Source organism: Vanellus vanellus, assembly GCF_965231255.1.
Source record: "Vanellus vanellus genome assembly, chromosome: 5".
In the NCBI taxonomy this organism is placed as follows: Eukaryota; Metazoa; Chordata; class Aves; order Charadriiformes; family Charadriidae; genus Vanellus; species Vanellus vanellus.
In genome coordinates, this window is record NC_138910.1 from 42,482,545 (window position 1) to 42,497,154 (window position 14,610).

The window sequence follows — 14,610 nt, forward strand, 5'->3', positions numbered from 1 at the left end:
AACAAACCCGCTTGCTATGAAGCAGACTCTGTCCAGCATTAAAATATTTTATTCCTGCCGAAGTGCCACAAAAGCATTGCAAACCCACATGGTTTGGCTTTTCTATCTTGTGCCTCATCTGTGCCTGGCCAGCACTGCCGCTGTTTCTCACTCTCCCTGTTTTTCTCCCTTAGGTCTCACATTGGGTGCTTTGAAACAAAGAGAATAAAAGAAAAACTTAGGTAAAAGTCCAAAATGAGGAAACATCGACATTTGCCCTTCACGGCAATGTCTTGCCTGCTTCTCTCAGTCTTTTGCTCGGTTGGTGCCCAGCAGCAAGCAGGTAAGACCAGACTGCTTTATCTGACTTCACCCCTGTACAAATGTGCCGCGAGTTTGCACAGTTTGGTTTTTAACATGCATGTCGATCGTACATTGTGGTTTACCTTCTGCTCCTCAGCTCCCGCTTGGCTGAGGGTCCTTTTGGACCCAGACCTTAGCCAATGCGCGTGGTGCCTTCCTGAGCATGTTGCCGGCCGGTGGTGTGCCTTTGAGGATGCTCTGTGGGGGATGGAGGTGCGGGATGTGCACCCAGCGTGGCTCCAAGCGTGTTTTCTCCTGGGCAGAGCTTCTTTTGCCCTCCTTGCATGTGTAGGAGGGATTTTTGCAGTGAGAAGAGCACTGCCACTGACCTGCAGAGAGGCTGTTTGGCTTTTTTGAGAAAAGGCACCGGTGCCTTTGGTGTCATGAGGGGGGGTGTTAGCAGCAGCAAAAATATGGAAAACACATTCCAGCACCCAGGCTGCTTAAGGCCAGCAGCCCTTCCTCCCTCGAGCACCGCCGTGGAGCCAGCAAAGCCCTGAGTCAGAAAAAAATGTGCAGGAGACCATGGGCAGCTAGAAGCTGAGCTAGCCTAAATTCGCACGTGAAGCTGCAGGCATCTTTGTCTGCTCAGGGCTGGTGTCCAAACCTGTGTGGTGAGGGGAGAAGCATCTCACCTCCCCTTCCCTGGGAAGGCTGGGTCACATGCTGTCCCCCCTGTCCCCCAATGCCTGCGGTGTCAGGGTGCTGATGGCTGCCTGGTTTTTCTGTAGCGCTTCTAGTTTTGCTGCGGGCGGTAAGGGGAATCTACGCTTCACTTTCACCATGCGAAAGAGGCTGTCGGTTGTTTGGGTGAAGAGGAGGAGGAGGAGGCATGCTTGCGCTGACTGGTAGAAAATCCTAAACCCCCATCTGTTTTTTTAAAGCTGTCAAAACCGTTGCCGTGGCTGATATAATATTTCTAGTGGATTCCTCTTGGAGCATTGGGAAGGAACATTTCCAACTCATTCGAGAGTTTCTGTATGATGTTGTAAGAGCTTTAGATGTGGGAGGAAATGATTTTCGCTTTGCCCTGGTCCAGTTCAGCGGAAACCCCCACACAGAGTTCCAGTTAAATACCTACCCCTCTACCCGAGATGTCCTGTCCCATATTGCCAACATGCCTTACATGGGGGGAGGCACCAAGACTGGAAAAGGATTAGAGTACCTAATCGAGAATCATCTCACTAAAGCTGCTGGAAGCAGAGCCAGTGAAGGCGTCCCCCAGGTTATTATAGTGTTAACGGACGGACGATCCCAGGATGATGTGGCTCTGCCATCATCTGTCCTTAAATCGGCCCGTGTAAACATGTTTGCGGTCGGCGTGCAGGATGCAGTGGAAGGGGAGTTAAAGGAAATAGCAAGCGAACCCTTCGATATGCACCTTTTCAACCTAGAGAATTTTACCGCTCTCCACGGCATAGTTGGAGACTTAGTGGCGAGTGTCCGTTCATCCATGACTCCAGAAAAGGCTGGGGCCAAAGGACTGGTTAAAGACATCACAGGTAATGGCTGACTGCTGATGGCTCCCATCAGCATGGTATCTGCTGGCGTTGCGCTGTTTAAGGCCTTTGTAGGAGCAAGACTGAGATGGATGTTCAGAGGTTTAAAAACAAAGGTTTGAAGCATGTGGCCCCATGTTTGTAGCTATCAGGCATGCTGTTGTTTGCAGACCGAGCTGGCATCCCTGCCAGAGCTGCCAGGAGGTAGCGCAGGAGCCCTTGGATCAGCAGCGGGCTGTTGTGGCCAGCCTTTTGCGCCCATGGCATGGAAATGCAAATGTAGGGAGCTCTGCAGATTTATTAAATTGCTCCATCCTATCCACTCCCAAGGCAGGGAAACAGGTGATGAACACATGAGCTGCGAAGGTGACTCTTTGAGGCCCTGACTGAAAACTCTCTGGAGACCAAGAAGGTCACTGCTGGCGCACCATGCGGGATGTTCCCTTGCAGCTAGTGGGGGAAATAAGCAATGTGCTACTCCAGAAAGTCACATTCTTGGCTGAAGACAGCAAAAGCAGTTTGGGGGAGAACTTCTTCAATGAAAGCCCATCCCTGACCTGGCCCTTAGCCTCTCTCCTTATCCACTTGGAGAAAGTGTGTGTGGTTGGAGAGTCCCTTTTGTGATGCCACTCAAATGTCTTCTTTACAAGCCAATGGCTTCCACCTGCCGAGGCACTGGACCCTTTCTGACCCATAACTGAAACCTCTCTGCAATCCGCGTTGCCTTCAATGGATCTGTGCTGACTGCAAGCTGGGGGCCCATTTTGCCTGGGGAGAAAAAAAAAAAAAAAAGACAGTTTTCCTCTGTCTCTTCTGTTTATGAAATTTCAGCGTGGAAAGGGCCTTCTGAGCAGCTTCGTGTTTCAAAACAGAAGTCCCAGAGATCAAACCTTTCTTTTTATTCCTGAGACTCCATCTGAAGGTCAATAGCTTGTGGGGTGATGTAAGGCAACAGCAGTGTAATGAGGCAGTGTAACATTAATCCCCCTGTGTTGTCTTGCCTGATTAACCCTCACGCCAGCCCCACTGGGTGCTCTCCATCACTGCATGACACCGAGCAACACCAAAAGGCTGTGCTCACGTGTGTTTTTATTGTGCAAAGTGCTTCACAGGGCAAATATCCAGGTCATGTGAAAGCCACAGGGAAGAAAAGCAGCTGCCCCAGAAAGATGACATAAGATTTGCCAATTCCAAGAAAATCATGTCAATATATGTGGAAAATGAATATTATGCCCAACCTGCTGACAGCACTGCAGCAGCTGTTAGACATCTTCACCATGAAGGACCCCGGTGCTTCCCTGTTGAAATCAATAGGGAAATTGATTTTTGGAGTCTGGCTGTTGTCCTCTGGGGCACGCCAGCAGGTAACCCCATAGTACATAGATATCTGGAGTCACAGACATTTCTTTAAAAGCTTTAAAGGCAAATTCCTGCTTCGTGTACATCATGCATTTCCAAGTTAATTTCTACTCAAAGATACTTTTTGGAAATATTTCCTTGCTCACCTATAACAGAAATTTCAGAAAATCCTACTATTGTAGCTTTGCCAGTGTGTAACTCACACAAGCAATCTACGGAGTATCATTAAAACATGGGAAAAGATGTTACAGGTCCTAAATGTTGGATAACAATGTGAAAAGCATGGTACAAATAACCACTTAAGAGTTTAAGAAGACATTTATTCAGCTGATTACTCCGTGTAGCATTAAAATGTATAAAAATGCCATGGATGTTATGCTAGATATGAGCCCTAATATAAAACAGAAATATAAAAAACCCCAGGTCCCATAGTACTTCTAGTATAGAGTACTGAAGCTGTTGGTCTGTGGCAGTCCCCAGAGCTGACTAGCATAAATATGAAAGTCAGCCTCAAGTTTGCCCTGATGTATTTGTTATATCTTAGCTGTCTGTCTCATCTGAACCTCCTTGCTTAGTTGTGTAACAAGCATGCTTTTATTTGTTCTCCAGCACCAGCTTGTTCCATAAATGTGCACTGAAGTACAAGGGTATTTTTTTACAGTGATGACAAATTATCCAACGCATCTGCTTCATATCTATTTTCTCTCCTGTGGGAGCGACCTGTGCTGCCATGATGACACCCATTGGTGTCTGAAATCTTGTTCCTCAAAAAGATGTCCAGGGTATCTAAAGCAGCGCTCGGTACAACCACTTTGAGATTTCCCTTTCATTTATATGATAAAATAGAATGTTTACATCCCAAGTGAAAACGGCACAGTAAAGACAGCCCTAAGGACCCCTAAATTTCATTTCAGGGATGGAAAAATAAATCCTGGAGCCCTTTGCAATTCTGAGCCACATTGATGTTCTTCAAGCCAACACTGGCTATTGAATTGGCTCAGAAAAGTGATGATGCCCTGGAGATCTTCTCCTTTGTCATTGGATTTGTGGCATTATTTGAGTCTCTTGGTGGCATTGTAATGTATGAAAACATTACTAGAAAAACAACTAAACAGGCCAAAAAAAAAAAAAAAAAGAATAATGATTGGCAGTGCTGGTTAATAGCAAAGACTGCAGGTTTATTCTTGGCCTTGCTAAACTACATGCCAGTTTTGCTACTGGTTTCACCTTCGGCTTTCAAAAGTTGAGAGCTGGGTGTGATTTCCAAATGTTGCTTGTCATTCATTTGCAAATAGTCCAGAATTTGATTTCTCAACAAGATTGAAGAGTAATAGCATGGAAACATCTGAGCATGCTTTGGGGTCTTCTTCCCCCTGCCTTTTCTGTAGGCACACAGCTCTTGGTGACGTTGATGGTAAAATTATTTGAGCAAAAGAGTAAGAGCAGACACCAGGGAATTTCGGGTCTGCTTTGGTAAGTCTCACAGCAAATATGCTTCCCCCTCAACAACCATGTTCATGCCATATAAAAGTTTTGTTTGGTGTGTGTATATTCTCAGCAGATGCTTGTGATCATCTGGGTATGGTCACAACAAATAGAGTTGGATAATTGTGTCATGACTGATTTCATCACCCTGTTTTAACCTGATTCTGCATTCCTTGATTGAATATCCAAAGTCCACATGAAAAATACATACCAGACCCCTCTATCGATAATCAATGCACCTTTGTGCAAAATAATTAAAGCAAGACAGTTTTTGCATGGCACAGGTTGGCAATTGTGCGGGTCAGCTTGCTGGACGAATACCATCATGTGTATGCTGGCAACTGGTAAAAGAGTTACAGTGCAAGAATAATAACCAAAACCTTTCCAATTGTTTCTAATAAATGCATTTCAAATAATAATCCTTCATGGTGGGAGAAGCCAACATATTCAGCCACTGTTTTTAATCAACAAAAGAGCAGAATTGCAAGAGGGAGGCTAAAACTTTCCATGCATCCAGTAGACGGTGGCTTTTCTTCCCGCCCCCCCCAAAAAAAAAGACACTGCAATGAGGAAGACCTCCTACAAATATTACTGTCCTCACCTGCTATCTTCGGGGTGAATTACAACCAAAATCCACCTTCTTCTTCTGGCTCTGTCTAAATATTTGGACAGTACTGGCCACTGATGGAATAGATCTAGATTTCCAAAAGTTATATTTTACCAAGTCTTCTCCTTGTGTGCCAGTAATGCTGACCGCCATGTAACTGCAGCTGCTTGCTCAGGTTGTGTCCGCTCGAGCCGTCTCTTGGTGAGTAGCAGACACCAGGATGGGGCTGCGAGCTTGTATTCAATCAGAATGCAGAACTAAGAGGCAAACATCACCTACTCAGTGAACATGTGTTTTGTTTTCTCATTTTCTTGTTTCTTACTGGTTTTCCAAGAAACATGTCAGAACACTGTACAACCGCATGTAATCACTCATTTTAATGCTTTCACCTTTTGCATTTCTTTTTTTAAAGCTCAAGAGTCCGCTGACCTTATTTTCCTTATTGACGGATCAAACAACATCGGAAGTGTCAATTTTCAAGCCATACGTGATTTCCTTGTAAATTTGATTGAAAGCCTCAGAGTTGGAGCTCAGCAAATACACATTGGGGTGGTGCAGTATAGTGATCAACCCAGAACTGAGTTCGCTTTGAACAGCTACTCCACAAAAGCGGATGTTCTGGATGCCGTGAAGGCACTTAGTTTTCGCGGTGGCGAGGAAGCAAACACCGGTGCGGCACTGGAGTTTGTGGTGGAGAACCTCTTCACCCAGGCAGGAGGCAGCAGGATAGAGGAAGCAGTGCCTCAGATTTTAGTGCTGATAAGTGGTGGAGAGTCTAGTGATGATATCCGAGAGGGCTTGTTAGCGGTGAAGCAGGCTAGTATATTCTCATTTAGCATTGGGGTCCTGAATGCTGACAGTGCAGAGCTGCAGCAGATTGCTACTGATGGAAGCTTCGCATTTACTGCCCTGGATATCCGTAACCTTGATGCTCTTCGAGATTTATTACTGCCCAACATTGTTGGAGTGGCCCAAAGACTCATTTTGTTAGAGGCCCCAACCATTGTGACTGAAGGTACGTATGCCTTTCTAGACTGTTGCATATTGATGAATGAATGAGCTTTTGCACGCTTTAAAAACATAGTTGTTTCTTTAATTTAGATTTTTTTATTTTTGCAATGCATCTCTCTGGTCTGCTTATGGAGAAACAATGGGAAAGAAATAGTTCTGTGGCTAATGTGCAGAAACTCATTTGCCCAGTGGGTTATCTTTTGAAAACCGTGAGGTTTTGTGTCAATAGCTGGCATGGCATGGGGTTTTAAAGGACACAAGCAGAGAATAAAAAAGCTCATATAATCCTTATTGGGCTTTCTAAGCACCCCGGGGGTAAATACCGCAGCACTGTCCTTTCTGAAAACATTTCTGTCACATAAGCTTACGTTAAGTGTCAGTTGAAAGTGTCAAGAGAATGAAATCTGGGAAAGCTATCAGCGATGTTAAATTGATCCCTATGTCACAGTGTTGAAGTTATCAGCTTGCTGAAACAGTAAAATACCGTACCTCATTGAAACTGTACACTACCCTTGAGGAAAGGGTGAAATTCCTGTGTTGTTGAACTTAAAAGCGAAAGAGCCCTTCGTTCTTCTGAAGTTAAATCCCTACCTTGCTAACATGTATTTTCCCTTCAATCCATAAGCTAAGAAAGTTTGCAGCTTTCCAGGAGGCCACGGGAAATGAAAATGTAGGTGTCAATATTCCACTTAGGTCACTTTGTCACTCTTAAGTCCCCATTGACATTATTTCTGGATTAGAATTATCTTGGGTAGAGTAGAATAATGAATATCTGGATTTATGGAGCAAGTAGGTGATTAAGAGTTTCTCACCCTATGGTTCTATGACTAAGTTAAATTTACTGATAGAGAGGCTTTATAAAGAAACAATATGTCGTATTTCAGAGGCCCCTGGAAAGGGCCAGGCTGGAGTTGCTGCACTTAATTACTGGAGCGCTTAATGCGAACAGCACTTTTGGGATCCAAGTGCCAGTCTGGAGTTCTGTACATACTGTTCAACTCATGATGTATGTTGACATATAAAACTGCATTCCAGATGTCTTCGCTGATCTATGTCTAAACATGATTGCTATCCCATGGCTCAAATCAAAGGAAGGAATTTGCCTAAAAGATCATTTTATGACCTTGCCTTGATTATTCCAGGAAAGAACATAAAGCGCTTTTGCTTGTAGCACCCCACGAGAACCATATTTAGCTAAATAAGCTGAAGTGTGCATGTCTAGCTAAAATGTGCATGCCAGGACCCATGCTAGACAATGGAAAACCTCTCTTTAACACTGTTTGAATGGCAAGATTAAGCATATTGGTACATTTGGGTTCATCTGCACTTGCATATTTTTCACTTAAAATGCCGGCTCATTTGTAGAAGGTACTACAGTAGCATCAGCCTGTGCAATTACATACAGATGGATACCTTAAATGGACAAGCTGGTATTTTCAAAGAAGTTTTCTGGAATTTCCTTTGCCTAGTGTTCATGGAAATTAATTTTGACTGATCTGCTTGATTCACACCGATGTCTTGGAAGCCTGCAGTGTAAAGCACTGGTTTGGGACACATACCGCAGCCTGTGAGTTGCCATCAGCTTCCCTGGGATCATGGATCAGATCCTGTGAGATGTGTACAGCCTTCCTTAAATGCTTTTGCTTTAATTGTGTCCATTGAATTTAGCACCGTGGGGTGTTTCTTCCTGTGGGTTTTGGTTTCGGTCCTTGCCTTCGTCTTCTCTAAGGAAATGTACTGCAGGATTTGAGAGCTGCAAGAGGAGTGAGTAGCAGAGGGAACTCTTGCTTCCTGGCCTCCCTTATCTCTGCAAAGCCGCTTTGATGTTTCTCACATTTCTATATAAAGTCAAAATTTTCCAGGGTCTCCATTTTTGAGTATTGAGCTGCTGTCAAGTTAAGGAAGTGCTTTGGACATCTCTCCTGAGTGATACAAAGCAGGGATTTCAGCCCTTGTTATCCCTTTGGAAAGCTTTCTGTTTTCAGCCCTCTCCTCAGAGTAACAGATGAGGAAAAAAACCCAGCTGGGGGAATGAATGCTGGAAGTCTTACCGCTCTGCGAAGGAGATAGTTTAAACAAATCCTTGTTGCTTTGTGAGTAGCTCTGTTTTGATAGCCCAGGTAGTCAACTGCAAGCCACCAGAAGCTCACGTGAGGCTGTGGCTCGGAGAGGGCTACACCATATTTGATTCGTGCAGGGTCTATTTTAAGTTTCACATTTTGACAATTGGTCCTTACTTGAACAACTTTCAGCAAGATTTTGAAGAGGCTTTTGCAAAGGCTTGCGCTTGCTCTTGGAGGCAGTTCTCTTGGAGCCCCAGGACAGAGGGGACAGCCGAGTTGCAGATGTCATCTCCAGTTCTAAATCACTCCTTAGGGTAGCCCAATCTCATGGCACTTGCCTGTAATGAGAAACCTGACAGAGACGAGCTTTTGGGAGCACTGCTTTCCATGGCCAGCTGGTGTCCAGCCAAGGAGGACTGCAGCCAAAGCTTTGTTCTTTGTTCAAATCCAAAGTAAACAGCCTTCACACAGAGGAGCCCTGATGGGCTGAGGGACTGCTCTTTTCCATCCAGGCAGGACAAGGGAGCGTTTGCTACCACTTGCCCTGAGGGATGTGAGATCCTGATGATGCTGGGTTCCCTCTTCCCCCATGCTGAGTGCTGGGTGTAACAGTGAGCCTGGGAGGTGATGGACTTGATGTTTTGAATATTAGCCCCATCTCAGGAGCCTTTAGGTGGGTAGGCAATTTAAGGACACCCCAAGTCCAATGAAACGCAATGATCCATAATGCTCCAGCATAATCTGGAAACAACACAAGGTTTCCTTTTCCACTTCAATGGCATGAAACCAAGGAGGTGATAATGAGACTGGGTTTATTTACAATACCGGCCACGGCTTACTGCTTCAAATAATACATGTGGGTTGTCTAAAAGATGGTATTAAGATTATCTCCCATGATGATCATATATAATGCTTTTATCATAATGGTATTGGTCTTGTTAGTATTTACTGTTTTTTCATGTACATTTGCTGTATTAAATATGATGGTGCTTTGGTTCCAGTGCCGCACGACAGGGTTTTTTCCCCTTAACTATCTTCCTTCAAACTTAGCCAGGGAACCGGAAAGCTAATTGTGCTCTTTCTGTGTCCTATGCCATCATCAGTGATAAAGTTTCAGAGATTACAACGTAGGGGACCCTTTTGTTATAGACATGGCAACCAGAATATAATTCAGCTCTTCCATGACTGGGCTAGCTGTGCCAAGAAAAAACATAACTTGTTTTTGTTAGATAAGGAATAACATGTAGGATGTGAAGACCCAAATCCAGGTATGTTGAGTAAGTGGAGACTGTTCTTTACTTGTGTCATTGCTCTTGGGAACCTAATCCTTCTGAGACCGAACCACACTCACAATTCAGATGGCTCCACTGCAGACAGTGGGAGCATCACCGGCTTATTTCATCTCATGTGCCAGCTGCGTGCCAACATTTCTCCTGACTGTTTGCCTTTCTTTCTTGTTTTGACATGTATATGCATTTTAATATAAAGTTTTATAAACAATGCAATTCTTGCAACACTTCTGTGTTTTAGAAAGGAGAAATATTCAATCAAATTTATTAGCCCTCTGCTAGAACCTAAAAAATAATTCTGTTTTGAAAGCAAGACCCTTTAAAAAGTGTTGAGAGTAATAGCACTTCAAACAAACAAGGTGTCCTAAATGTTGCTGAACTGTTGTAGAATTGATGCACAGAGTGTGGTGAAGGCTTCCGCTAACATTGTGTTCATGTGTTACTTGCAGTTATTGAAGTGAACAAGAAGGATATAGTCTTCCTGATAGATGGCTCAACTGCTTTGGGGACTGGCCCCTTTAACTCAATTCGTGATTTCGTTGCCAAAATTGTCCAAAGGCTGGAGGTTGGACCCGACCTGATCCAAGTCGCGGTGGCGCAGTATGCAGACACTGTGAAGCCAGAGTTTTATTTTAACACCCACCAGAGCAGAAAGGATGTGATGGCTAACGTGAAGAAAATGAAGCTCATGGGTGGTACGGCACTCAACACTGGCTCGGCACTGGACTTTGTAAGAACCAACTTCTTCACCAGTGCCGCTGGGTGCAGAATGGAGGAAGGGGTGCTCCCCATGCTGGTGCTCATCACTGGTGGTAAGTCCAGGGATGCTGTTGACCAAGCCGCAGCAGAGATGAAAAGGAATCGGATAGTGATCCTTGCCATTGGGTCGAGAAACGCTGATCTGGCAGAACTTCAAGAAATTGCCCATGAGAGAGATTTTGTGTTCAACCCAAATGACTTCCGTGTTCAGTTCATGCAAGCCATTCTTCCCGAAGTGCTGTCACCTATCCGGACACTCTCTGGAGGACTGATTGTCCAAGAACCACCATCAGGTAATTAATTTCCTTGTTCTAATTACGGAGATAGGGTTTATACGTTTGTCAACTCTTATTCTATGATGTTTAGAGATAAGGGGTGAAAAAGCATCAAGCACATGTTTAGCATAGCTAAATGTTGTCTCTGATTTGCAAAATGTGCATGAACAGATTGGTGAATTTGGTAGCGTGGTCGTTGTTACAGCCTTGTCCTTCCTTCCCGGAGATTTTTGTCCCATTCCATGTTTGTCACCAAGATTTAAAGGCCTTGACGTGGAAGATGTGCTTTACTAGTTAGGTACTGAAATCGTTCAGTGGAGGCTTTTTCTCTCACTTAGGGTTTGTGTAACCTATGAACAGGACACGCTGTGAATGTTACAATCTATTCTTCATTTTGAAAATATTTCATAGTGGATATTTGCTCAAGAAAACTTAAAAGTTTCTTCTGAGTGTAAAGAAAATAAGCAAGTTGGTTCATGGAGATGTTCAGAGAAAGCTAGCCTGATGCTGTTGGACTGAATCTGACCCTTTAAAAATATATTTACAGTTTTTTTATCATTTACTCAGCTCAAGCCCTAAAAGGCATATGAGGTTATTGCAGTGTTGATTTTAATTTAATCTGCCTAGAAGATAATCCAAAGCCCCATGAAGCCAGTGGATTCTTTTTACTTGGTCTTGCCATTGACATCAGTAGACTTTGGAAGCAATCCAATCTCTAGTCATGTCTTTTGAGGCAGTTTCCCCTGCATTTCAAGAGGTGTTCTAGCTGCATAGAGATTTTATACCAAATTTCTCAGGATTTCTTCCCAACAGAGACACTTGAGGTTGAATTAGTGTTGCACTAGATCCTTGCATTTCTGTCTCATGGCATATAAATATTAGAAAAGCAGGGCTTCTTTCAGCTCCCAGTAAGGTCAGTAGTGAGGTTCCCATCGGCTTTAAGTGGGTGTCGAACCATGTCCATATTTTTTCTAGTTTCTCCAAGTAATTTAAAATTATAAACCACAGTGCAAAATAAAATGAGTTTTTGGAAAGGGTCCTTAAAGAATTAAAGCCTATGACTGATTTACATGAAGGGCAGACATTTTAAAATCAGTTTGCCAATACTTGTCCTTAATTAAGATGAATATCACGGGACTTATCATTTAATATGCTTTTTTTCAGAATGTGTTTCCTACTAATACAGTTTTGCATGGCTATACACCAAACCTGACATTTTTATTTTTTAATGTAAATTAAAAATGTTCCCATACTTTCTTGTTCTTTAACATTCATTCATGCAGCTTCTCTTTTTTTCCAGTCCTTCTGCTCTACTGTACTCACAGGTATTCACTTACATAATAAGCAAGTAATCATATCCTACTCCATAAAATGACTATTGTTAGTAACATAACTGATTTTGACACCGGCCAGTCTGTTACATTTCAACTAGATATTGTCTCAGCCTGGGCCTTGAACGGCACTTTTCTGGGGAAAATTAAAAATACAGAAAACCAAGAAAATTTGTAAAATCTGAGAACAATGCCTGTACTCCAAAGAGCCCTTCTCTCCATTTTGATTTTAATATCGTGGTATTTATTTTATATATAGGACAGCAAGCTTGCAGGGATGAGGCAAGCTAGAGACACGGATGAATATAGCCATATATCCATAGGTAAATGCTTTAAACAGAAAGATGTTGAACAGAATTAGCAATGGGCATAAATATATTCTTGAGTAATTTATTTGGAGGAAGGTATCCAAGGGATACATTGGATGAGCCCACTCATCAGTTCTCTGAGATTTTATTTAAAGTTTTGGCATTTTGGTCTGTCACCTAGACATGACGCATTTAGAGCAAAAAGCACAGGGGGATGATGCTGTGGTCTCTTTGGGGTGACGTTGCAGATCTATGTCTCGGGGCTCAGATGCTGGGAGACAGCCTGGGAAGGATTTTTCCTTAATGAGGGAGCTGAGAACTGACTGATTACTACCAGAAGAGGGAATTTTCTCCCCACTTCAGCAGCCTGCAAAATGTATGTCTGACATCAAAATGCAGTTTTCTGCCTTAAATGCAGATGTCAAAAAGGCAGGTATATCTCAGGCAGCTGTTGCAACCTCATCGGCACCAGCTTTTGTAAGCCTATTAGTAAAAGCTATTTTGACTCAAAATACCAGCCAAATTGGTTACTTGGCAGAAGTGTTTTTCCCATGCAAGTGGAGCCTGACTCTGTGCCCCAGGCCAGCCAATGTTGGCTGCATGGCACAAGGGTAGTGTGACCGTGGAAGTCATTGCAGGGCAGGACGTGGTTCTAGAGAAGAGGGTGATAGCCCTGGGTGTCAAACCACACTTTAGGTGCCAGAAAGCAGAAACATTCCCTAAAGCTTCATTGGAAAGCCCCAAGTAAATGCATGATGGCTTGGCAGATAAACAGGTTGTCTTCAGGCGTTAATTCAGTGTTGCTCCACCAAAATCAATGAGGCTGGCTTTTGCCAGCTAAGGACCTGGTCCTGAACATGCAAGTCTGGCATTAGCAGCTGTTGAAAACATCTGCCATGACAGAGACAGCCCTGTTGATAAACCTGAGGTTTAAAAGACTTTTCAATCCAAGTCAGAAACCTCCCTTGCCAAATGTTGTCATTTCCAGCAAGGTCCTTGTTATTTCCGTGCTGATCACACTCTTTCTCCTCTCTATCTCCCACTCTCCTCCCTTCCTCCTAACAAGGTTTACATGTGTGTACGGTGTATGCTGTATGCACACATGAGAAAAAAAAATAATCTATTTTTGTTTTCTGTGATGTCTCATATTATTTTCTGTGCTCTACTGCAGTTCAAGTAACCAAAAGGGATATCATCTTTCTTTTGGATGGATCACTCAACGTTGGAAATGCCAACTTCCCCTTTGTGCGTGACTTTGTTGCCACCCTAGTTAACTACCTTGATGTCGGCAGTGACAAAATCCGAGTTGGCTTAGTGCAATTTAGCGACACTCCTAAAACTGAGTTCTTTCTATACTCATACCAAACCAAATCAGACATAATTCAACGTATGGGGCAGCTGAGGCCCAAGGGGGGGTCAGTGCTGAACACTGGCTCTGCACTGAACTTTGTGCTTTCGAATCACTTCACGGAAGCTGGTGGGAGCAGAATAAATGAACAAGTGCCGCAGGTCCTAGTCCTGGTGATGGCAGGGAGGTCTGCCGATCCCTTCTTGCAAGTTTCCAATGAATTAGCTCGGGCCGGAGTGCTGACTTTTGCTGTTGGAGTTAGGAGTGCGGATAAGGCAGAACTTGAGCAGATTGCCTTTAATCCAAGAATGGTATATTTTATGGATGATTTCAGTGCTCTGGCAGCTTTACCCCAGGAGTTAAATAAGCCCATAACAACATATGTTAGTGGAGGTGTGGAAGAGGTTCCACTCGCCCCAACAGGTAATAACTACCTTCCTTCATGTTGACTGCATTAAGTTAATCTTGTTTCTCTTGACTCTTTGTTCCAAACTTTCACATCTGTCAAAGGCCCTGAATCATCAAAGTGGTGAGGGGGTGTGCTTAACCTTAAATACATGACTTGACACTGGAAGCTCTTGATTTTGTTCAAGTCATTGCTAGCACACTTTAAAACCAGCAGAATTTTAAGTCCTTTGGCAGGTCAGGACTGAAGAAGGATCCGAGTGAGTCTATGCCCACCAGTCACTCAGGTGTTCCCTTTCCCTTTCTGTTGCCATAATAACGTCACAGCCTGTAAATGCATCATCTGCACTAGCTCAGGACATGGAAGCAAGCACTTTTGGCCACAAGGAGTGGTGTGGAAAGGTTAAAGTTGTGCCAAAGACCACAGAGAAGCAGAGGTCTAGCCAGGCACAGGTGGCCGAATCCTTCCCCAGAACCACTCTGTCAATGTGCTGTTATGAGGCTGTCACAGAGGCTGAATTTGACTCCA

The 14,610-nt window shown here is 43.8% G+C and overlaps 1 protein-coding gene across 3 annotated transcripts in view; it reads left to right on the forward strand.

Moving 5' to 3' along the window:
- Nucleotides 1–234: 234 nt before the first annotated feature.
- Nucleotides 235–14,610, forward strand: part of COL6A3 (collagen type VI alpha 3 chain) — a gene marked incomplete at its 5' end in the record, with an annotated part of 54,650 nt that continues 40,274 nt past the window's right edge. For 2 of the 3 annotated variants that reach the window (XM_082484645.1, XM_082484646.1), the window contains 4 exons: nucleotides 235–322; nucleotides 5,705–6,307; nucleotides 10,105–10,707; nucleotides 13,500–14,099. In XM_082484645.1, coding sequence (XP_082340771.1) covers nucleotides 235–322; nucleotides 5,705–6,307; nucleotides 10,105–10,707; nucleotides 13,500–14,099 — 1,894 coding nt within the window. Of the gene's footprint in view, nucleotides 323–1,226; nucleotides 1,845–5,704; nucleotides 6,308–10,104; nucleotides 10,708–13,499; nucleotides 14,100–14,610 lie in introns of all 3 variants that reach the window. The other variant, XM_082484644.1, reaches the window with a different exon arrangement.